At 31.1% G+C, this 24,570-nt stretch overlaps 1 protein-coding gene across 3 annotated transcripts; it reads right to left on the bottom strand.

The window, feature by feature from the left end:
• Positions 1–14,104: 14,104 nt before the first annotated feature.
• Positions 14,105–19,225, bottom strand: LOC133300341 (protein ALTERED PHOSPHATE STARVATION RESPONSE 1-like). Of its 3 annotated transcripts, none has more exons than XM_061499863.1 (5): positions 19,162–19,225; positions 17,127–18,398; positions 16,592–16,800; positions 15,540–15,763; positions 14,105–14,919 (listed from the first exon to the last, which is right to left on the bottom strand). In XM_061499863.1, the coding sequence occupies exons 2-5, from the start codon at positions 18,298–18,300 to the stop codon at positions 14,211–14,213; spliced, it is 2,316 nt and encodes a 771-aa protein (XP_061355847.1). In that variant the 5' UTR covers positions 18,301–18,398; positions 19,162–19,225; the 3' UTR covers positions 14,105–14,210. The 3 variants fall into 3 exon arrangements, with proteins under 3 accessions (XP_061355847.1, XP_061355846.1, XP_061355849.1); XM_061499862.1 differs by lacking the exon at positions 19,162–19,225 and adding an exon at positions 18,983–19,021; XM_061499865.1 differs by lacking the exon at positions 19,162–19,225 and adding an exon at positions 18,498–18,550.
• Positions 19,226–24,570: the final 5,345 nt, after the last annotated feature.

The following is a 24,570-nucleotide window of genomic DNA, read 5'->3' as shown; positions in this document are numbered from 1 at the left end:
TTTTGAGATAACTGGGGGGGAAGTGAAAAAACAGGTGCGAAGTTTCTCTCGAACATAGATTTTGCAAATTTAAATAAATTTCCCTGGTAATATTTTGGTCAATCAAACAATTTTTTTTTACATTTTCCTACCAAATTCACTTTCCAACCATTTCTTTAGTAATTACATTTCCCTAGTATTCAAAAAATTTCTCCTCAACCAAACGCCCCCTTAGGAAAATTACAATCCTTATCAACAAATTTCCTTTTATAGGATCCATTTTTCTATACTTGATTTCGGTAGTTTGATCATGCACTCAGAGTAGTAGCGATACTTGAAAATATGGTCATAATATTATAAATAATTTACTATACTATATAATTGTTAGTTTTTTAATGAATATGCTTTTTAAAATCATCTAACAACGATTTTCCATCAAGCCTTATTGAAAGAATTGAGATATAATGAAAAGTGTTATTAATTAGGAGAGAAAAGCTGATTTGCATCTAAAAAATGGACTAGTAGTTACGGTTACCTAAGGCATATTCTTTTTTATAAACATTACAATTTCTACGTCGATAACTTCGTAACAATAATTTAACAATTATCAACGAGTTTTTCCCCTCGCTCTAAAAGAATGGGTATTTAGCTGGCACAACATTTTCAAAATGTAGTTGGTTATATAATATATGGGTTTGATGTTTATTCTTTTGAAGGACCTAAAATTGTGTCATTTTAAGTGAGAGAAAGATACAAGTAATTAGAGGGGGTAAAACGGATCGGCCCGTCCTGACCCACCTGTTGAATGTGGAATGAAAAATTCATTCCGTCCCGTTTTATAGTGGGTTGGCGGGTCGATCCACCTAAAAAATAAAAATAAAAATAAATTATATTTTATGAATTTTATAATATTATTTATTTTCATTTTATATTCCCCTTAGTTTTTTTTCTCATTTTATTCTTAAATATATGCTAATATTCAGTCAGGTATTCTTTAGGAATTTATTTTTGCTTTCATATATGGATAACCTTTGTCATAAATAAAATTTTCTATTTATTTTTCTTAAGGAAGTATTAAGATAAAAAAATTAGATATCATAAAAGTTTAGTGACAAATAAAATACTACCTAATAGTAAAAATAAAAATAAAAATGACCCGACGGGCCAACTTGCCTAGCCCCGTTTTGACCGCAACCCAGCGGGGCAGGTTGGTGGGTTGAGATGTACAACCCAAATCATCCGTTTTGGTGGGTTGACCCGTCGGGTTCAACCAATATTATCACCTCTACAAGCAATGGAAATTATGGGGAAGAAAGTGTGTGCTTTTTTTAATTTAAATTTTAAATAAAAAATATTAGTTTGTATTTTTTCTCTCTTAAAATGTTACAACTCTATGTCCTTTAAAAAGACAAATAATTTTTTCATAATATATTATGGGTTAAATTATTCTACCTTTTTTATGTCTATTTTATTTATCAATCTTCAATATCGTTAGATCAAAATCTCAAAAGAATAGAGAAATGATAAATGATAGTTGAAATTTTAATATAACAATGTTGGAGATTGATAGGTAAGAAAGGTAGATATGAAAAAAAATAGAATAATCTATCCCATATATTATTATAGATAGAAATGACCCACACAATTTCTTTTTGGCTCAAAATTTTATTGTATGACCCACACAATTTCTTTTTGTCTCAGTATAACCAACTTCTTAAACTTAGAACTTGTTATTTATTTCTTTGTTACATACGCATGCATAGTATAATATTTATTGTATTTATTATTCTTATATTTCATATAAAAAAGAATTTATCTCCTATACACATAAACTCAAGATGGATCTTACTTTACTTTTTTTTTTCTCTTCCCCTAAAAATGGACCCCACCTGCATAAATGAGTCTACAAGAGATAATAGGGGACATTGACCGTACTGCCCATTTTGTAAGAATAATATATCTGAATGCCACATCTTTGAAAAAATTTACCACACTACCACGACACTATAGTCGCTGAGGTACTCAGCTACTATGGACCAGACACGTGACACTTCCTCGGTGGTTGAAAAAGCCTAGGAGGCCTGGTTGCCCAAAGTAGCTACCTTATGTAGCGACTTTGGGTTAGGTAAGACATCTGTTACTCATTTGATCAAAGTAGCCATGATACGTAGCGACTATGGTATACTTTTCACTACTAGAAAAGTCATTATTATCGACGGAATTTTTCTACGGAAAAAATTCCGTGGAAATTACTGATGGAATTTTCGACAGAATTCATTTTTCGTTGAATTTTTTGACGGAAAACAGATTCCGTCAAAAATTTTCGACGGAAAATTCATTTTGACGAAATTTTTTCGACGGAAAATGGATTCCGTCGAAGATATTCGACGGAAAATGAATTCCGTCGAAGATATTCGACGGAAAATGAATTCCGTCGAAAACGAATGAATAAAATAAATGTAAAAGAAATTAATTTTGTGAAGATTTTCGACGGAAAATGAATTCCGTCGAAAACGGATGAATAAAATAAATGTAAAAGAAAATAATTTTGTGAAGGTTTTCGACAGAAAATGGATTCCGTCGAAAACAGATGAATAAAATAAATTGTAAAAGAATTTATTTTGTGAAGGTTTTCGACGGAAAATGAATTCCGTCGAAGATTTTCGACGGAAAATGAATTCCGTCGAAAATGGATGAATAAAATAAATGTAAAAGAAATTAATTTTGTGAAGGTTTTCGACGGAAAATAGATTCCGTCGAAGATTTTCGACGAAAAATGAATTCTGTCAAAAACGGATGAATAAAATAAATTGTAAAAGAAATTAATTTTGTGAAGGTTTTTGACGGAAAATGGATTCCGTCGAAGATTTTCGACGAAAAATGAATTCCGTCGAAAATGGATGAATAAAATAAATGTAAAAGAAATTAATTTTGTGAAGGTTTTCGACGAAAAATGGATTCCGTCAAAGATTTTCGACGAAAAATGGATTCCGTCGAAGATTTTCGACGAAAAATGAATTCCGTCGAAAACGGATGAATAAAATAAATGTAAAAGAAATTAATTTTCTGAAGGTTTTCGACGGAAAATAGATTCCGTCGAAAACAGATGAATAAAATAAATTGTAAAAAATTTTATTTTGTGAAGATTTTCGACGGAAAATGGTCTTTAATTAGGCGCATAGGCATTTAATATATTTTATCTATAATTGTGGTAATTTTTCATTTCATATACTTTTGTTAATTACATTTTGGATGGCTGGTTACAAGGCATAACATTATTCCATGGTCTTCTTGTATTTTTTTTTAAGACAATTCTATTGTTTTAGTTAGATTTGTGGGTAGGATCTATAGTTGTGATTAGAGCTGGTGGTTGAGAAATTCTGAGCCTAATTATAATTTACTTGGTTCTTAGGTTCGAGTTTGACCAAATCTCAAGCTTGAGCTGATCAAATATTCATTCGCGTTTTGCAATATCTCAAATTTGGTTTTGTAGCCTGAACCTCACACAGTTGAGGTATGTGCTCAGGTCACTTTAGTTCCCGAAGGGTAAGATTGATGAATTAGCATTTATGTCTACTATTTCTTAACAGTAAGATTTGATGGGCCATTATCAGATTGTGTACATGAAAGTTTTCCATTTAGCTCTATGTAGCCTACGGGCCATTATCAGATTGTGTACATGAAATTTTTCCATTTAGCTCTATGTAGCCTACTCTCCACAATAGTGTTCATGATAGAAGTTCCACCTGGATATTGAATTGAAATCCATGATTTAATACTATTCTATTTGTAGATTATTTTGTGACTGGACCCAAAGATCTAGATGTGGAATTCTTTCCATAATTGGGTAAGCGCTTTGAACCATATTTTTTGATGAGTTTTCCTTTCTGTCTTTTCCTATTATTTATAATGGATTGTGTTCAATCATTTTCAATTTATTTACTAATCATTTCAAAGCCATAAATGTTCAATTCTACTTAAATACATTTATTATGGATTATGCATATGAATTGTTTTTTTTTTTTTTTCAGAACTTGGTAATGCAGGATGAAAATTTTGGGATAAGATTGAAGAATGTGCTTCTTGTCAAGGAAGCTGATACATAATTCAATTTTGGTCATTTGAAGGATGAGCAATTGGAAGACTCCACCACAAATAAATCAGTGCCAATTTTAATTTATATTATACATATACAAGAATTCTGAAGTCAGTTTTGCTTTGTGTATTGATTTGTTAATTTTTATTTATTAATTTTTTAAGGTTACAATATATACTTGTTGTACACCTATGAAGCACCGACACTTCAAAAACCCTGACGTGTCGTGTCCGACACTTCTCGACACTCTTCGATACTCCGACACTCCCCGACACTCCAACACGTGTTATAGAAATTCAAAAAAAGGTTCACAGGTTGCGTTGCGTTGAGTTTTTAGTTCCAACTATTAGATTCGTTGGATTACGATTATCATTTTATTGAGTTTAGTATAAATATTTGGGATATCTTATGTTTCTTTGCAAAATTGATGAATATTATAAGTTTAGTTTCATTTTTTTGTTAAATTATTGAATATTAAATATAATATGCACTACATAGATTAAAAATATTATTTAATATCAAAACATGTCCTAACGTGTCGAAATCTAACATTTTTTAAAATTAACTTGTCGGAGTGTCGTGTCGTATCGTGTCACATGTCCCGTGTCAGTATCGGTGCTACATAGTTGTACACCACTAGCTAACTAATTGTATAAGTCTTTTTTTATTATTTAGCCTAATATCATGATATGAACTTTTGTTCATTTAATGTAATGATCAAGGAGATTTAATTTTGATATGTTGTTTAAATTAATTATATTTTTTTATCAAGTGCATCATAGAAAATTGGTATTAATTTTGTAGACAGAAAATTTTTACAAAAATTCGACGGGATTTGTTTTCCGTCAAAAAATTTTAAATCACTTTTCAACATAAATTCATTAATTTTTCGTGGAAAATTTTTGACGAAATTTGTTTTCTGTCGAAAATCATCCCAACAATTTTTGACAAAATTTCATTGATTTTTCGTTGCAAATTTTTGACGAAATTTGTTTTCCGTCGAAAATTTTGACATCAGTTTTCGGGGGAGTGACACATGTCTGATCCAACCAGGCCTTTATTCAATATGAATTATTTTTCTTAAATGAATTAGTTTTAATAATGGATTTTAATATTTCATTCAATATTTGTGTTGTATATATTTAATTTAATTGTAATTATTTTTGGGTACTTGAAATATTAGGATAAATGATATTTAAATTTTTTATATTTTATTTTTTCTCTTAGTATAGGATTAAACCATAAGTTATTTGATATGAATTATTTTTCTTACCCAGCGTATTAGTTACGGTAAACTATATGATACTTAATATTACATTTTTTATTTTAGATTAATGTAAAAAAATGAAAAAATAAAAATAACACAGACATGACTGAAGCAAAACATAAGACCAAATTAGCTACTTTGGTTAGGCCAAAAGCGACTTCGAATCATGAGACTTACCCAACCCAAAGTCACTACATAAGGTAGCTACTTTGGGCAACCAGGCCTCCTAGGCTTTTCCAACATCGAGGAAGTGTCACATGTTCGGTCCATAGTAGCTGAGTACCTTAGCGATTATGGTGTCGTAACAGTGTGGTATATTTTTTCAAATGTGTGACATTCAGATATATTATTTTTAAAAAAAAGGTAATACGATCAATGTCCCAGATAATAATTATATCCTACGGCATAAGAAAAGTATTACCCAACATTTATACTATTTTTATTATCTGTCGATTGACTTTACTTTTTATATATCCGTAGTAGGATTATGTCACTTTGCAAATGTCATGTCACTGACGATGTGTACGAAATATTTTCTTCTATTTCGTTTAAATATTATTTTACTGGCTTAAATATTTTTACAAAAAATATAGATAAATTATCTAAAATGACATCATTTTAAGTTGGAAGATTAAAAAATTATAATAAAAAAGACTATTATAATCCTGAAATAAATTATAATTACACAAATACCTTAATTTTTGTCTCAAAACGACGTTGCTTTAGGTGTAATATAGATAACTTTTCTATATTGACGGCAGAAAAAAAGATCTTATTTTATTATATTTAAACATTTTAACTAATGAATAGAATATATGAGTTATATAATTTTTTTTAGTATACCGGCTCTAATTATATCTTTAAGGCGATTGGCTCCTCGAGTATTTTCACACGTTTCAACTTTTTAAACTGATTATGGGACTAATTCTGAGTCGGGACTTAGTTATAATTAAAGTTTTTTTGCCTTCCTTCAAAGATATATTTAGTGAGAGTCGAACTCATGTTCTTTCCCCACTATACTCAGCATGTGTTGCCAACTGAGCGACACTCATTATGTTATATATGTTGGCGCAATTGGATATGTGGAAGCGCTGAAACCGTTGGGGTTTGGAATGTATCAACTCATCATTTTTTGGTTTCACAGAAGTGACCTCTTATAGCACAAATCTGAGATTGTTCCCCTTGTATAGGCGTGCCTTCACAAATTGGCTTGATCAGCGTCTTAGCACAAACAATCTCCTTGTTGAAGCTTGCTTACGATAGACTTTCCAAACTATCCTCAAGGGATAAGAGGCTAATGTGTGGGCACTCTCTCATTATCAGAACCGACCTTACTTCAGCCAATGCAGCAATATTTGTTTGGAGGTTGATGGCTAATAAGTGAGATTATATATGAGTACCAAAAAACCCTAATTCTAAGTTTCTTGGACTCTTCTCATATGCTGAGCCCAATTTGGGCTTTAAGTCAAAAAAAATATAAACCCAAAGATTCCCTAATAAGGGTCCACCAATTTGTATGAGAGAAATTATCTCATGTTGTGAGATAAATTAAGTGGGGTCCACCAATTTTAAAAAAAGAAAAAAGAAAGAAAAGAGAGACACGTCTTTTATGTGAGTGTAAAATGAGAGAAGAGTCTTATGTGACATAAGAGTATAATTTCCCTTTAAAGAATAGCTTCATTTGTATTGGATTTGTGTTCAATATACAAATCATAAATCATGACTTATGTTGTGATACCGGTCGTCTCAAGTAATAAAATGTGAGTAGAGTTATCGTTTTACGAGAATTAATTACACCAAGTACTATTCTCATTATTTTTCTAATTTGGACAGATTAATAAGTGTAGAGAATAATAATTTGGAAATAAAATAAAAATAATTGCAATGAAAATAAATTCATATTAAGATCGCAGAGAATTGAATGGATTTAAGATTAATAACTGAAACTGCATCTAGGGTATATTTCACCTCTGATCCTCCTTGAGTAGTTTAAATTAATTTCAATAATAATTACCTAAATTGTTTCAACAATTCATCTTCTAAAAATAGTTAATTAAATCTTAATATCTTAGTGACTTTAACTCTTTAACTCAATTGAAACCCTAATGTCATAGTGATTCCTCTCAGAATAAGCATTAAGTACAATGAATTATAAAAGTTTGCAATTCGAGCAAGTCTACGTCTAGATCATGCAAGAACTGGTATTTTACCTCTATCAGAACTAAGATCCCAATATGTCTAGTGTGAACTCTTACCCTCAAATCCCTATAAGAGTGATCAATCCATACAAGGATATAGGAAATTAATCCAAGGTAAAGCACAAACTAATTGAGACAATGTATTAAAGAAATAATTCAAACCACAATAAGGATTCACATAGGATTCATACTACTAGCCTATAATGCACGGACACGGGACACGGGACACGACATGACACGACACGACACGCCGACACGTAAATTCTAAAAGATGTCATATTTGGACACGTTGGGACACGTTTTGATATTAAATAAAAATTTTAATATATATAATATAATTTATATTTAATACATATAAGAGTCCATAATAAGTCATATAACCAATCAAATATTTAAATTCATAACATAAATATAAATATAAATAAATTTTCGTACTTTGTTAATTTTTCATGTCAAATTTCATAACAGAAAAAAATTAATTTATAAATTATTTCTTTTATATTTAGTTAACAAAATAAAAATAAAATTTATTTTAAAAAAAAATGTGTCCGAGCGTTGACTGCCTGTCCAAAAAAGTTGACCGCGTGTCCGAAAAACGTGTCGAAGAGTTGACCACGTGTCCCCAAATGTTGACCGCGTGTCGGACGCGTGTCCGAGCGTGTCCGTGTCGGACACGTGTCCGACACGCAAATTTTTTCTCACGGAGCGTGTCCGTGCTTTGTAGCTACTAGCTACACAAGAAAACTAGCTAGACATAGCTGACTTAAATAAAATAACATAATAGAAAGAAGAAGAGGAAGAAGTCACGAAGAAGAAGAATAAAGAAAATCAATGATTATCTGTCTCCAAGCTTCTATCTCTCGAAAAGTTTTCAACTCTAGCCAGATCTCCAAGAAAAACCCTCTCTTTTTGTTGCTCAGCAAAAGTTCCTCCAGCCAAAGATTCCCTAATAAGGGTTTGGTTTCCCCTTTTTATATTATGCATCAAATCTGTAGCAAATCTTTGCATAGAGTCCTTCTTTGAGTGGATTTTGAATCTTGTTTAAGGGAGTCACGTGCGTCCCGCGCCAATAGCGCTACTCCTGTGCTACTGGCGCGGAGAAAGTAAGGCTTTGATTTTGGCTCTAGCGCTGGTAGCGCCAATTCCGCACTATTGGCGCGGGCGATTCGTGCAATACTGGCGCTTCTAGCGTGAGTTCAATGCCATTAGCGCAGTCACACAGTGACTTCAAGATCTTTTCGCGTTGACAGTGTTGGACAAGTGGCTTCAATACTCAAGAAGGGGGGTGAATTGAGTTTTACAAAATCTCTTCGCAAAGTGCCTCATTTGATATTTTAAAGACTTCAATAAAGTGATTTAATATGGAAAAATCTAAGTGTGAGAGCAAGTGTAGAGATTAACAAAGTAAGCAAGCGAATTGATAAAGACAATCTAAAAATGCAATTTTAATACTTAAGTAAAGAGGTAAAGGTTAGAGAAATTGCAAACTAGACGTATCCTGGTTCGGTCACCACCACCGTGACCTACATCCAGACTGAAGCCGCTCGATCAATTCTTTTCACTAACTATCAAGCTTGAGGGTTCTTGACAAACCTCTACAACCTTTCAAGACTTCGGGCTCTTGATGCCTCACAATTGTTCACTCCAAATTTTCTTAGGAATTTGGTGACCTCTCTAGTATAGGGTTCACTCCCCTCTCAAATCAAGAAATAAGATTGAGGTGATTAAAAGTGGCTAAGTACTCTTAAAGTACAGATTCCACAAATTGAAGAACTAATAGATGTATAGCTTCAAGGAAAGATGAGCTCAAGTGTATGCAATGAGTAAAGTAAGTAATCAATGAGCAATAATAGGCTAGAATGAGTAATAAAGGTTCAATAAATGATCTATGGTCGTCCACTGTTCATTACTGTTGATGTGGGTATTTATAATGACACCTCATTTGAAAACTAGTCGTTTCTAGCTGTTTATAGCCGTTGTGATCCGTACATATCCGGATATTTATCGGGCACATATCCGGATATTGATATCCGGATATTGCATCCGGATATTGATATCCGGATATTCTATGTACAATATCCAGATATTTCATGGCAGATCACTTTTTGCATGAATTTTGAGTTTCTTTTCATTCATAAATGGTGTTTACAACATGAAAAGCATGTGATTGGTTATGGAAAGTGTCTAGAAGTGTTTATATTATGTAGGTTCCTTTCCAAACCAATTTTGTGCATATCAAACCATTTATTTTGTCATTTCTTTGAAAATGCATTCTTTTAAAATATATGAGTGATGTAAGGCCATGAATATATGTGATTATGTTTTGCCATGATGCTTACGTGCTTAAGTTACTTAAAAAACCTTTTGATGCACTTTTGACTTATTAGATTAAGGTTGTTAAGAAATTTTCGATTAGGTAATTATATGAATGCACTTGAGCTCATGCAATGCTAGAATGTATACACCTTTACAAACTTTTCCTAAGTCCTAAATGAATATACCGGTGAGACATTTGGACTTGGCATGATGCTTGAGACTTGATGCTTGAATTGCTTTTGGATGTTGCTTTGTCCTTGAGCATTCCTCTTTGAGTTTGTTTGTTATCATCAAAACTATATTGACGTGGAATCATAAAGTGTACTAACTTTGTTTACGTGGCAACCACATCATCACTTTGATTCTTCAGACAGTGCCACTTCTGCACTACTGGCATAGGAAACTTTGCTTTTGCTTTTCCTTTTTATGTAGTTTTTGCTCTTCTGAATTGTGCTTTCTTTTTTTTATAATTTTACCTACAAAACACAATTTCTACGAGAGCAAGTCTGAGCATGGATTATCAAACTTTATCATGATTATGAGCTCTTTTAACTCAATTTAGATTAAATTCTTGCTCTTTTTAGCCTTTAAAATATTATATGTTGGAGGCATATCAACTTGGATTCTGGGCTACTTAAAGAATCATTAAAAGCGACTCTAATTATTAATTAAAAAAGTGAATATAAGATTTGTTAATAATAGTTTAGTCTGGAATAGGTAAATATCTAGTATATTTATCTTGAAATAGATCGTTATATAGTTTGGGGTGTAAAATTGATCATTGTATGGCTAGCTTCGCTTAAATAGTAAAATAAAATAAGCCTAAAATAGAAAAAGAAGGCATATTTAATAAAAAAAGTCACATACGTATTTAAAAAACTTGGCCTACAAGCTTCGAGGTTAGCCTATTTAGTATTTTTAAATATTTGATCTATTATATTTATGGGGATTAGATTGGAGAAATTTAACTTTCCGCGTAGACAAATATAAAGAGGATAGAGAAAAGAGTGGTGAGAGAAAACTAAAAAGTGAGACCCATGTGTGTTTTCGTGTCTACAGGAATGGGTATTGTTTTCCTGCAGCATTATACTTGTTTTTCCCCCTATATTTAATATGGTTTTATAAATTTTGTTTTTGAATACCATCTTAATTCAATGTCACTTATAAATTTATGTTCTGCTATCACTGGTCCAATTGGCAAGAAGTGAGTTTAACTATGACATAGGATTACAAGTGAACCCATTGTACTAACTGCATGTCCAATTCAAGATACTCTAGTATTTGAATTTAATTTTGACTTCTTTACAAAAAGATTTAGGTTATACTCTTACCTTTGCAAAATACAAGAGAATGGTCAAATCCAATGTATATAGCTTCAGATAGGACCGAAACCCCAAAACTAGGTAAGATTCCATGACAGTACCAATGTAGTACATGATATGAAATTTAATGTCCTATAGAGGTAAAATCAAGTCTCGATCTCTTTCATGAAAGTTGCAAATAGTCTTCTTAGCTTTCAATAGAGCCAAATAACATCCAAATACATGATATGAAATTCAAGTTATGGCCAAAATATCGTGACTATACACTATCAAAATATTTTAAAGAGATTATTTTCACTACAAATTTAAAGTTTTTAAGGGTAAAAATATAATAATTGAAAATTGCTTCTAATTTTATAAATTATAATACGTAGATTCATATTCAAAATTTAAAAGGGAAATGTTATACTTATTACTTTTTTTTCTTACTACTTCTTACTACCAAATCTTAATCATTGATTTCCGTCAATCTAATGGTTATAATTTATTGGATTACATTTATTAATTAATTATTAATTTTCAATAAATTATAACCGTTAGATTGATGGAAATCAACAGTTAAGATTTGATAGTAAGAACTAGTAAGAAAAAAAGGTAGTGCTTACAAAAAAAAAGTTAATAAGTATAACTTCTCCCAATTTAGAATAGTTATATGACTCATTTTCTTTATTGATGGCAATATCTAATTATATATATATATATATATATATATATATATATATATATATATATATATATTAATTCTTACCTATATTTTGAGTAAATGAATTAAAAATGAAAAAAACAATTTCACTTATTTTGATATGTCAAATTACTTGTTTAATGATATGAAAAATTGAACAACTTATACTTTGTCTTTTTATTTTATTTTATATGTTTTTGATTTTTTTATATATATATTGATCCTAATTATGTCTTTAAGACGAGTCAGCCCCCAATATCTCCACAAACTTCAACTATTTAAATCGGTTCTCGAGTTGGAGTTTTTTTGACTTGGTTTTAATTATATAGCTAATGTAAACTTATATATGTAGTATCATCAACTGTCTCTTTACATATGATAAGTAATACTTAATATTTATTAGTTGATATCATTAGTTTCTCTTTAAGTGCGTGTGTGTAATATTTAATAGTTGAAATCATTAATTTCTCTTTAAGTGTGTGTGTAATATTTAAAATTTGATATCATTAATTTCTCTTTGTGTGTGTGTGTTCCTTTATTACGTGACCATCCACTATGGGTAAGAGAGAGTTTAATTTGGCGAGGCAATGACATACCGTTGAAATATATAAAAACTATTAACGTAACCTCACCCAATAGCTTAAGCTTTTAGATTGAATTGGTTCTTTACATGGTATCAGAGCCTCGTGTCCCGGGTTCGATCCTCACCGCCCCTAACTTTCACTTGTGGAATTTTCTTAGCACAGGTAGGTGGGTCTGCGCATTATCCACCCTTCAAGCCCACTACTCTCGTGTGAGGCCCTTCAAGCCCACTACTCTCAACCATTAAAGAGGTTCTCACCTAACAGCTTGAGCTTTTGGGTTGAATTGTTAGAGTATAATATAAACCACTAAAGAGGCCATCACCTACCAGTTTATGCTATTGGGTGAAATTATGTTAATGATTTTTATATATTTCAACACGCCCCCTCATACGAGAGCTCACTAGACTTGATTTCAAGTGAAATTTCTTTCTTTTGAGTTGAATTGTTTCTTTATATATACTAAAAAAAAAAAAGAAATGTATATCTAATGATGAAAACAACATAGAAAACAAAAATGTTTTTAAATTATTGGAAAATCGAGAATGAAATTTGCTTTCAGAAAATGAGACAAAACCTAACCCAACCCATACAAAACCATCATGAATCTCAGAGCCTTTTAGTGTTATCACTCTAGTCATGGGTTAGGGGTGTTTGCGGTCTGGATTGGATTGGTTTTGGAAGTAAAAATCATCCGATCCAATCCCTTCGATTTGATCATGTAATCATCCATTCAGTTTGAATTTTTTTCAAATCCGATCCAATCCAATCCAATTTTTTTTGGCTTGGATTGGATCGATTTTCGATTTTTTGAAAATCCTAAAATTTGTTTAATGGTTATTGTGCAAATAACATCTTTTGTATAATAGGCTTTGTAAATTTTTATTTTTTTTTGAAATAGAAAAGCATCAGTAAACAATAATATAGTTTTTTTTTGGGCAGTGAGATATGAAGCTTTACACAGATTAAATTTTGTTGATGAGATCTGACTAGGTTTTTTCTTGGGTTTAATTGATGGGTTAATGGGTACGGGATTTAGAAATTTTTGGGTTATGATTGAGGAAAGACTCAGGCAAGTAGAGAAAAATTAATGTATTGGATCAGTTTGGATTGGATCGGTTTTCATCATCCCATCCTAAAACCGATCCAATCTAATTAAAATTTGCATTTTTTTTTCGGTTCTCAATTTTTCGATTTTCGATTTTTTCGGTTATTGATTTTTTGATTCGGTCACCGCGATTTAAATCAGTTAATGAACACCACTATAGTGGGTGGTCTTAATTATAAGAGATTTTTTATGGTGACTTGCAATGTAAGTGATATTAGATTACAATGCTAATTACTGCTCTGCTCTTATTCTTAAAACGGGTTTTTTTCCTTCTCAGCTTCCGACTAGCAATGTTAGGGGTGAAGGTCCATTGTACGTAGTAGTAGTAGCCTTACCTATGTACTTTTACAAAGAGATTATTTTTGTGACTCAAATTTATGACCTTCCGGCCATAAGCAGCAACCTTACTATTAATTCAAAACTCGCACTCAATTAATATTCTTTCTGCCTTGGAATGCAGTATCCTCTCTTTTCCCTAAACTTCTGGTTACTAAAAAAAAAAATGTCCATTTGGACAATAACGGTTGCAATGGAAAAACTGAAAATGGCCCTTGTTTTTCTACCTTGTATGATTAATTAAATACATAATTACATGGACAGACAGAAACCTATTGCTAAACAAGCCTAAACTAAATAACTAAGACCACAAAATGTGAGACATCTATGTTTTAGTCTCACTAGAAGTATGCTGACACTTCACATTCTCCCATTGCTTAATAACTTCACTGTATCCCTCAGCAGAATCTAAAGCAAACTTTGCCAGTGAGCTGATAGCAACAGACATTCCAGCACAAAGTACCTTAATAGCAACTTCAGCTAGTTTTTCTGGAGCCATTGCCTCTTCCACTTGACCAACTTCCACCATTTCCATATTCCCATTGGTTTGTTTTGATCCAAATGAATTTCCCTGAGAATCTTCTCTTAATTGATGTGCATAGATTGATCCCATACCAGCTGCAAAAAAGTCTAAGCCATCAAGCACTGCTTTTTCATGTATGGCATCTAGACGCCTTGACCACTGAACACAAAGTCCAAATAATGGGTGAGTGCCACTGGACCGATGAGGAGAGCATGGTAACTTTGATACATCAGGCTCAGATCTCATACATCTGAGAAGCCATCCAGTTAATGCTTGAATATAGGATCTTTGAGAAGTGATCCATGACTCAAAGGTGTTTCTCCAATTCCTTAACTCGAACTCGAGATTAGAGGCTGAGCGGGCTAGCCTAATTGGATCAGTCATTGACATGGAAGACTGTTTTCTTGCATGTAATTTAGAAGGAGTGCCAGCTAGAAGAATCTTAGCTTCATCTAAAGTTCTCTTCTGTGTCTGATGACAATCTGCCATCACTTTCCACATCTTTTCCAGCCTGTCATTTTTATAATTGAAGAATCAAGCAAGCATAATATATTTTGTGATTACATGCAGTGCAGCAAGTGTGATATATCTGCATTTGATATGGTGGATGTAGACTGTTTTCTTTAAGAACATGCAATGTTGCTCATGTACAAATTAAAAATCAAGAAGTTAAGAATAATCATATAAAACTGAATGTGTAGTACGTCAAGGCAAGAAATGCATGATTCTTATTATATTATTAGTTTCTCACCAAAATAGGCAATGAATCTTCTAGAGGTCCTAGAAACCTAGACAAGGTTAGGTAGATATTAGGTAAATTTGATGGCCCCACTAGCTTTTACTCAGCAATTTGATGGCATACATCTTGCAAAGGAAAATTTTATCACTCAGTACTGCTGAAAGTAATTTAACATTTCAGCAATTCAACTATACAAGTCAAAATGACTATCTGTTTTGTTATTAGTACCAAACAAAGTCTAGCAGACCTATCTTTCTTTAAGGAAAATTAGTTTGCGTTCAGAAAAGGGGCCTTACAGGATGAAATGAAATGCTAGCAGTATGTTTGAAGTTTTTTGGCAGACAAAGGTTTAGTTCATCTAGAAAACATGGGAAAATGACTTTCATACATACCCTTGCACCAATTCAAGAAGTTGGGGATGCAACTCTTCATCCCTTAGAGTTTCAATTCTCCTGGATATAGCTTCAACTGAGTGTATTGAAACCGTTATCTGGGTATCTAGATCTCTAAGGGCTGCACTTGTTTTATCGGCATAAGAGGGGTCATCTCCTTGAAAATCATGGTTCCTGAGTTGCTTACATTTCTTCTCATACGCAATTCGAACACGTTCTCCAGACTGTTGAAGAAAAAAGTGGACACAGTAATAAGTTTCCCAATATTAAAATTGTATGTGTTCATAAGCATGATGATCTGTCATAATAATAGATAATCTAAAATTTAAAAGAGTGAGAGACCAAAAGAAAAATCACTGAATATCATTTAAAAGGTTGAAGTTGGCCTCTGGCTGTGAATTTTATCTTATCCTGTTTAACATCTAATAGAAAGGTTTTTAATGTATTAGTTCGAGGCATTGTAATTTTTCTCATTATTCCGAAGCTGAAGCTCTTTCATGATTACTCATACACAGGTAATGTGAAAAATTATTTTGTGATTTCTAGTAATAACCATAAGCAGTTTATTTGCCATTGATGAAGCCATATGTTATGCACCAAGGTCTTCAAGTGTTATCAATTAGCATTTATTAACTTCCACTAATAAAAGGATTAGATTTGTATCAGTTGGGGGTGATTGATATCAAATAGCATAGCATTAGCATTTATTGTCGTTATCTTTTTAGTATTCCAAATCCTAGTTATAATGGCTGTATGGAAAAGGCAATCAATTAAGAAATTACGTTTTTCAAATCATTCTCACATCTCTCTCCCTTCTCGTGTGTCTTTCCTCTTTGCAATTTTGTCAACTCTAGAATTACCCTTAATACCATAACAAGAGTGAAAAATTGATTATATTCATCCCTTAAGAGTAAGGATATATGAATCTGAAAGATTGTCTACATTGAAGTTTACTAACACAATTATCTATACCTAAGAATGTCAATGGAGAGTTTATTGAAATCCTTTTAGAAAGCTTTGTCTTCCTAATGTGTAGAGGTTGAGTAATATACCTTGACTTCTTCATAGAGCTTCTTCTCCCATGCATTTAATTTGTCCAATGTGGTCTGGTGACTACCAGAAAGCATACAACGTTCCTCTGAAAGATCCTTAGTGCCCTCATTACCTTCCTCTTTAGTGCTTGAATTCATTAAGAATCTTGAAGAAGAAGATCGTGAAGAAGCTGAGCGGAACAAAGCTACTGGGTTCAACAACTTAGATGCTGCAAAAGAAATATAATTCAAATTTATATTCCTGAAAATTTACAGATAGATATGAGTGAAAGAAAAAAGATTTACTAGAATCAAATGAGGAATTGGGAACCAGAAAGACTATTTCTGGATATAATACAAGCACAATTTCTATAGTGTGATCTACTCCATAAATAAAATATTGTAGAATGTTGTTTATTATCAAACTTGAGGCTGCTAATTCATTCTTTTTCCATTCATAAGGAGTTAACTCATAATTCTGACTAATATGGAACGCATGAACATTAAAGTACACTTACAACAAAATGAAAAAATAAATTGTATATTTTAATCAAACCTGACAGTTCATTAGATGTCAATAAATACTGAGCTTTCTTGGCCTCTAACAATGCTGAGACATCATTGGCTGCATTGCACACGATTGTGAATTGAGCTTCAAGATCAGTGATCACTTCGGCCATGCTTGTTGGTCTTCGGTTTACATAAACAGTAAAACCTGGTGTTTCCTCCTTAGCTTCTTGATTACCAATTGCCATTTCCCGATGGAAGGATTCAATATGACCTGCACTTTGAGCTTTTGATACTTCAACATTTACTCTAGTATTGGCTTGTGAGTCTTTGGCATCATGCTCAGCTTCAATTTCAGTGTCTGTTCCCTCCTCTTCCTCCTCCTCCTCCTCATCATCGTCGTCATCATCATCATCATCATCATCATCAACATCTTCAACAATCACTTCTTCTTTGGAGGAATTTATATCAGTTCTGGTTCTTTCTTCTGCAACATTTCTCTTTCCAAAATGATCTTCTTGTTCAGTTTCATCTTCTTCCAGGTCTGGTATTCCCTCGTCTTCACGAACCTGCCTCAGTCCTCTATATTCATCATCCATGACAGTTCGATCAAGGCTACTTCGGGTAAGATAACCATTGTAATCCAATGACGAAAACGGGTTCCAAAAGAAATCCCATTGGGAAGTTTGAGGTGAAGGGGGAGGGATAATAGGCCTACTAATGGGAGAGTAAGCAAAAATTGATGGATTCATAGGAGGTGAGTATTGCATAGGGAAAAAACCATCATTGCCATAATGCTGCATTGGAGAATAAGTTTCAACCCGGACCATTTCTGGAGATTGAGGCCTTTCCTCAACTGAAATTGCTGGATTACCACCTGGCCTTAGGTAATTCACTTTCAAAGTAGAATTTGGTCCAACTTCAAACTCAATTGTTGTTGGTGTTAAAGGTTTTGATGATATGGGAATGAAACCTGGCCTAGTTTTCTTCACAGTTGTGATAGGTGGTGGGGTGATGACTGAATCTACTAAGAACTCACGAGGCTCATCTCCTTCAATGTAATCACGAAGTGCTGCTGAAACTCTTTTCAGAGATTCTATATAGGCTATGTGTCCAGTGGCAAATCGAGTTCTTTGCTCCATAGCTTGCTTGATGAACCTCTTCCTATCTTTGCAAAGCTGAACTGCCTCTTCATCATCTACCCTTGATTGAGCACATCCCATCTCTTATTCCCTTATGACTATCTCAGGCTTGCATTGAAATGGAAATCAATGGAGAATCTTTCTTTATATCTCACCAGACTCATCAAGAAATCATGAACCTGTCATAAAAAGCAAAGAAGTTCATCATATACTAAAATTCCATCAAACATGAGTAGATCAAAATAATAATAATAATAAATTCAATTTTGTAATTGTACCAAATAAGCCTAGCAATGTTAATGAAGTTGAATACTTTTCTTTAATGTCAATCCAGAAGAAGGATAATGAAAATTCAGACATCCTTAACAGAAGAAAGTAACGGAGATTTTTGAAAGCCTCTCCTACATGATTTCCAGAAATCCAAACTATGCTCTTCCAGAATACATGAAGAAAGCACAAAACTTTTCATCTGGGAATTTTTCTTTATATATATATATATATATATATATATATATATATATATATATATATATTGTGAAGAAATATCAGGTGGCATGAATATGTAAAACAGATAAATATAAATTTATGGAAATTCAGAAGAAATTACAGAAAAAGAAAGGCTGTAAAATTCAAAACAAAAAAATCAAAGGGAAAAATGATTTTTTTATTTTTTTATTTTTTATTTTTAAAAAGCAGCATGAAAGAGCTGATAAATATAAAAACAGAGTACCCATTTTCATGAAGACAAAAATTTCCAACATACCCTTACTCCATTTCTTGCTTTTAAGAGCATAAACAAAGCATATAGATTGTTGGTAGCAGGAGAAAAAGAAGCAGAAAATGCAGAAAGAGAGAGAGAGAAAAAAAATGATAAGCACATGTAGATGTTTGGGTTGTTTAAGAATAACCATGAAGAGTGAAGCTTGGAATGGAGAACCATACCTGACAACCGAGTGCAGGAACAAGACGGTGCTTTTGATCATGGAGAGTGGAGAGGGAATCAGTGAGAGAGCAATGTGTGTGTGTGTGTCTCTGTGTGAATAGAGAAAAAGACGTTGAGAAAAAAAGCAACGGTCAAAACACTAGGATGAAGAAAAACAGCATACATTAAATAAATATTAATATAAAAAAAAGACAAAATTAAAAGCTTAGGTTTTGAGTTGGGCAGCTAATAAAGGAGGAACAATATGAGAATATGACAACTTCATATGACTACCCTTCATGTTACCCCAAATTTCAAGACTGACACAACTACCCTTTTTGCTCCATCATTTTTTTATTTTTTTTTTCACTTTGGAAAATTTTCATCAAAACGACCGGTCAAAATATGTCATTAATGGGGCCCAACTATCATAAGGCAAATAATGTTACATGGGTGTGAAGGTTAGCTATTGCTTAGGATCAATTCATGCTTAGCATATAAAATTTAATAAATGTAAAAAAATGATAAATAAATATGAATAACATTATCTGTACAGGGACCCAAATGGAAATGGGGATGATAGTTGCATTGTGATTCCAGTAGTTTCTAACTGAGGCATACTTATTACATGAAAATGTCTAAAACCATGTGGCATCAACAGAGCAAAACAAGCACGAAAATAATGGTACCTCACCTCATGCTCACACTCCTCTAGGTGAAACTGAAAGTACAGTCATAATCTTTGGTTTTTTGTGACCGGAAAATATGGAATGTTTGTTTGGGAACCCCACATTTCTTAGGGTCATAACTCATACGCTTCTTACTTTTGTAACGCACTTGGTTTCATTTGTAATTTGCAGCGAAGATAGGGATATTTTGGGTACTTTAATAATCACCCCAAGTGTTTGCCTTTTGTGGCTGAAAGATGACATGAGTGAGAATTTAGAAAAAGCAAAAAAAAAAAAAAAAAAGGTTTGAGTTGGCAATAAAGGAAAAGAGAGAACCGTGGGATGCTTGGTAACTTAGTATAAAAATAGAAGAAAATGATCTTTTTTGCATTTTCCTTCTTAATTTCCTCCACGGGGCAAGCAAGCCCTTCAACCCCATTAATTCCTATCCCTTTGGGATGAAAGATCAAATCCTTTTTCCAATTTTATCTATAGAAAACTTAGCCAATATGTAACACCATTGATTCATTAACTTCACCATATTGTCTTTATATTGATATATAAACCATATATGGAAAAATATGAATGTGCATTTCTAGTTTCTATGCTGGTCAATGATAATGAGGGCTGAGCTTTTAGAGTAAAATGTTGAGTTTTTCTTTCTTTCTATTTTCTTTTCTTTTCTATTTAGATGTGAATGTAAAAATAGTTAATAATAAATATTACTAAATGTCCAAATCTTCATCCTCACATTGTATATCTCATTTTTTATACGTTTTACTTAAATGAAGCTACTTTAAAGTCTTTTTCTATTGTAAGACTTTATTGTAAGAATCTTTAAATGACACAAGTTATCACAAACTAGCTGTACAATGATGAGTTTTACACTCCAATGAATAGGAATTCTCACTCATAAATATATAATTTTTTACTACTACGTACATTCATTTTGCATATATGCTTCGAGTTAATGCAACTATTAACTTGATCGATGTATTTAATTCAACCACTATGTAATATGTATCCAAACATTTCACAATTGATGTTGAAATGTTAACAAATACATCTGTGGGCCTAGAGATAATTGAATCTTTGTTTCTTGTGTAGTGGGATTGTATTAAGGTGAATTTGTAAAATAAAATAAAATAACTTTCATATTGTATACTCAAATGATTTTATTCTGTTGTCACGCGATTAATGAACTTTGTCATTATGCTTAATTACTTTTTTTTCTTAGTCTTACGAGATTTTTTATACTTTTAAATGTTAGTATTTAGAGTCATGGAAATAGTATCACATATCTAAAATAAAGGTTCGTTTTTTCTGCAGTCACTGCAGATAAATTATCTGCAGTAAATTCAATACGGCGTCATTTTGGAGTGAAAATCAAGGTATTTTTTAATTTTAATTTATTTCAGGGTTATTATAGTCTTTATAATTATATTCTTTTAATTTTTCAATTCTAAAACAACATCGTTTTGGGAGAAAATGCAGATAACTTGTCTGCAATAAATGTAGAAATATTTTTCTGTTAAAATAAAGTTAAGAATCAAAATACGAATGATACATAATATTTAACGTAGAAAACAACATCGGATAAGAAAAAAAAAATCACGGATGAGAGTAAAAAAAATTCACTATCTAAAAGAAATAACAAATGTAATAAATGACTTACTTCATTTCAATCCATTTACCATCCGAAACTCACGTGAATATGTAACTACTAGTTACTTATATCCTAAGTTGCTGCATCGATATTGATACAGGACATGAGATACGATATAATACGATATTTTGATATATTAATTCTAAAAAATAGTACGACAAGTTAGGATATGTTTTGATATTAAATAATTTTTTAATTTATATACTATATATTATGTTTAATATTCAATAATTTAACAAAAAAATAAAGTCAAACTTATAATACCTATTAATTTATCAAATAAATATAAGATATTCCAAATATTTATATTACACTCAATAAAATAATAATCGTAATTCAACAAATCTAATAGTATGAACTAAAAACACAATACGACACAAACTTTGAACTCTTTTTTGAGTATCTACAATGCATATATTGGAGTGTCAGGGTGTGTCAAAATGTCGAACACGACACATTAGAGTTTTTGAAGTGTCGATGCATCATAACTTACATCATAACTGATTAATCATATATTGAATCATATTTTAAAGCTGATGCATAATTTAGATTTTTATGAGTTTAAATATATATTTTACTCAACCACTATATCCAGAATTTCACTACTGATGTTGAAACATTAACAAACACCTGGGTGGGCCTAGAGATAATTCAATCTTAGGCTTTGTTTCTTATGTGATGGGATTGTATTAAGGTGAAATTTATAATTTATTTTTTCATATAGTGGACTGATATGATTTTAATATGCTGTGACATGATTAATGAACTTTGTCACTGTGCTTACTATTTATTCCTGGACTTACGATTTTTTTTTTTTAATTTTCTTTTCTTTTCTTTTTTTAAAATTTTAGAATTTGGGGCTGTTAATTATCGTTCACAATAATAAAATTTTGTCTTTTTTGCAGGCTTAAATCCCTATCATTATCTTAATACTTTAAGTTTACTTGTCTCTTAATTAGTTACTTTTAGTGAGTATGCTTATTATAATTTTTTTCCCACTATCCTATACATTTTATACTTTTATTGTTTTCTTTTATAATAGGAAATAACAAGTAAAAAATATGTTTGAACAAAGCGAATTTTTTTATCAGATGTTGAAATTGAAATTTTTTAATATGAGTGATAAAATTCCGTAACTAAACAAACAAATATATAAGTAAAAAAGACTCATTAACTTGACGTCTTAAGATTAAAATATAATGTCAGACCACTTTATCGTATGTAGTTCTTCAATTAACAAATATTTCTCCAGAGCAACCCAAATTCCAAAATAACGTATATCTTACATATATTGATTACATGCATGTCTTACATATGTTGATTACACACATCTTTAAATTAAAAGAAAAAAAAAAGTAAGATATACTTACATTCAAGGACAAGTGATAACCTTTTTTTTTTCTTTCGATTATCTTATTAATTATATTTGAGTCGAGCAGCATTACAACAGTGATTCTCTTTAATCACATTTATATATTCTGGACTTGAACTTATAATGTTTATTAACTTGAAACATTTAATCCGCGTATTTGGTAAAGAAGTAATAAAAATAATATATTCAAATTAATATTAAAAGTAGATAAATCACTTGAAAAAAAACAATTGAATCCAATAAATTTTTTATTTAATAATATTATATAAAAGAAGTAAGTGTAATCAATATTAAGGGTATGTTTGATTGTGTTCTGATTTTTTTTTTCTTAAAATTATTTTGTAGAATAGTTAATAAAAATAAGTGTTTTCCATTTTTTTTAAAGTTAAAAGTCAAAACAAAAATAACTCAAATATGTTCTCTAAATTTGATTCAAAAATCAAAAAATAGTTACATTTTTAAATTTTTTTTTTTTTTTACAAAACAAGCCTTAACAAATAATTTATTCTATTTTATTTTCTGAAAATCAATAAATTATTTTCTGAAACAGATTTCAAACATGCCCTAAGTCTATAGTTTTATATAAAATTAATGAAAATATAGAGAACATTTTTTTCCACAAATATGAGGTGCTTAGGGGTGTGAATAAGTCAGGTCAAGTCAAACTATAATTCAAATGGCTAGATTTATGTAAAACATTTCAAACCTGACTTGATTTGTTAATCTGATACAAATCAAATTATAGGTTATCTGTCTTGCTTTTAAAAAATACAAGGCTTACCTTAACCTATTAAGTCTACCAAATCTTCAAAAATGACATATCACACTTTAAAAATTATAGATTATGATTATTTTATTTTATTTTTGTATATTTAAGTTAACAAAAAAATAATATAATAATTAAAGCCGCACTACAACCCAATATATTAACAATTTAATTACATTGCCGGAAACCATAAAATATTATTTTATTAAAAAATAATAAAATATTATGAAAAATATATATATCTTTTTAAAGGAATAAATTTTGATCCTTTTAAGAAAGAGATAGATACAAAGAGATGTGATCCGTATATTTATTTTTTGCAATGGGATCCATACTTTTTTATATCTATCTATATCTTAAAAGTACTTAAATTTATGTCCTTTAAAAGAATATACACTTTTTTTCAAATATTATTTATTAAAATATATAGGGCTGAGCCTCGGAGATTTAGAAGCCAAATTCTTTAAAATAGGTCTGTAACTTGATTTGTAAAGAGATTTTTTAATAAGTTAGTCTATATTATTTTTAAAATGGATAAGGTCAGGTCAGGTTTGTAGGTCCTAATTCATTTACAATCTTATTCACAATTCCCAAGAAAAGTATTTATTTAATAATAGAAAAAATAAAAAAATAAAAAAATTAAAAATATATGATCATAATTAAGTTTTTCTGAAATTTATTAAAAAACATGTATGTATAAATACGTCTGAAAAATTGTTTTGTCTTTTTGGCTGTCACTACGAAAGAAGAATGATGTATTTTGCAACATAAAAAAGTGATTTGTCATTATGGCACAATGCAACGTAAGGACAGAGATCCTATAACATCACATATGATTCGATGGATCCCACGCGGTCAGGACTTCAATTCATACGAGGAACTAATTGATAATTGTCTTATCATTCAGATACACACGAAACGCTTCGAATTACTACACTTTTTCTTGTAATAAATTTT

The sequence above is a fragment of the Gastrolobium bilobum genome, unplaced genomic scaffold (genome assembly GCF_033153095.1).
Source record: "Gastrolobium bilobum isolate Gb01-03AN ecotype WA unplaced genomic scaffold, APGP_CSIRO_Gbil_v1 utg12113, whole genome shotgun sequence".
NCBI lineage: Eukaryota > Viridiplantae > Streptophyta > Magnoliopsida > Fabales > Fabaceae > Gastrolobium > Gastrolobium bilobum.
This window is presented reverse-complemented; position numbering and strand designations above follow the sequence as displayed.

Bases quoted from the DNA above. Each gene is read 5' to 3' on its own strand.
- LOC133300341 (XM_061499863.1), bottom strand. From the start codon at position 18,300: ATGGGATGTGCTCAATCAAGGGTAGATGATGAAGAGGCAGTTCAGCTT. The intron at 16,801-17,126 runs GTTTGATTAAAA...TTTCTTTTGCAG, and splicing joins GACATCTAATGAACTGTCAG to CATCTAAGTTGTTGAACCCA. The intron at 15,764-16,591 runs GTATATTACTCA...TTTCTTCAACAG, and splicing joins AGCTCTATGAAGAAGTCAAG to TCTGGAGAACGTGTTCGAAT.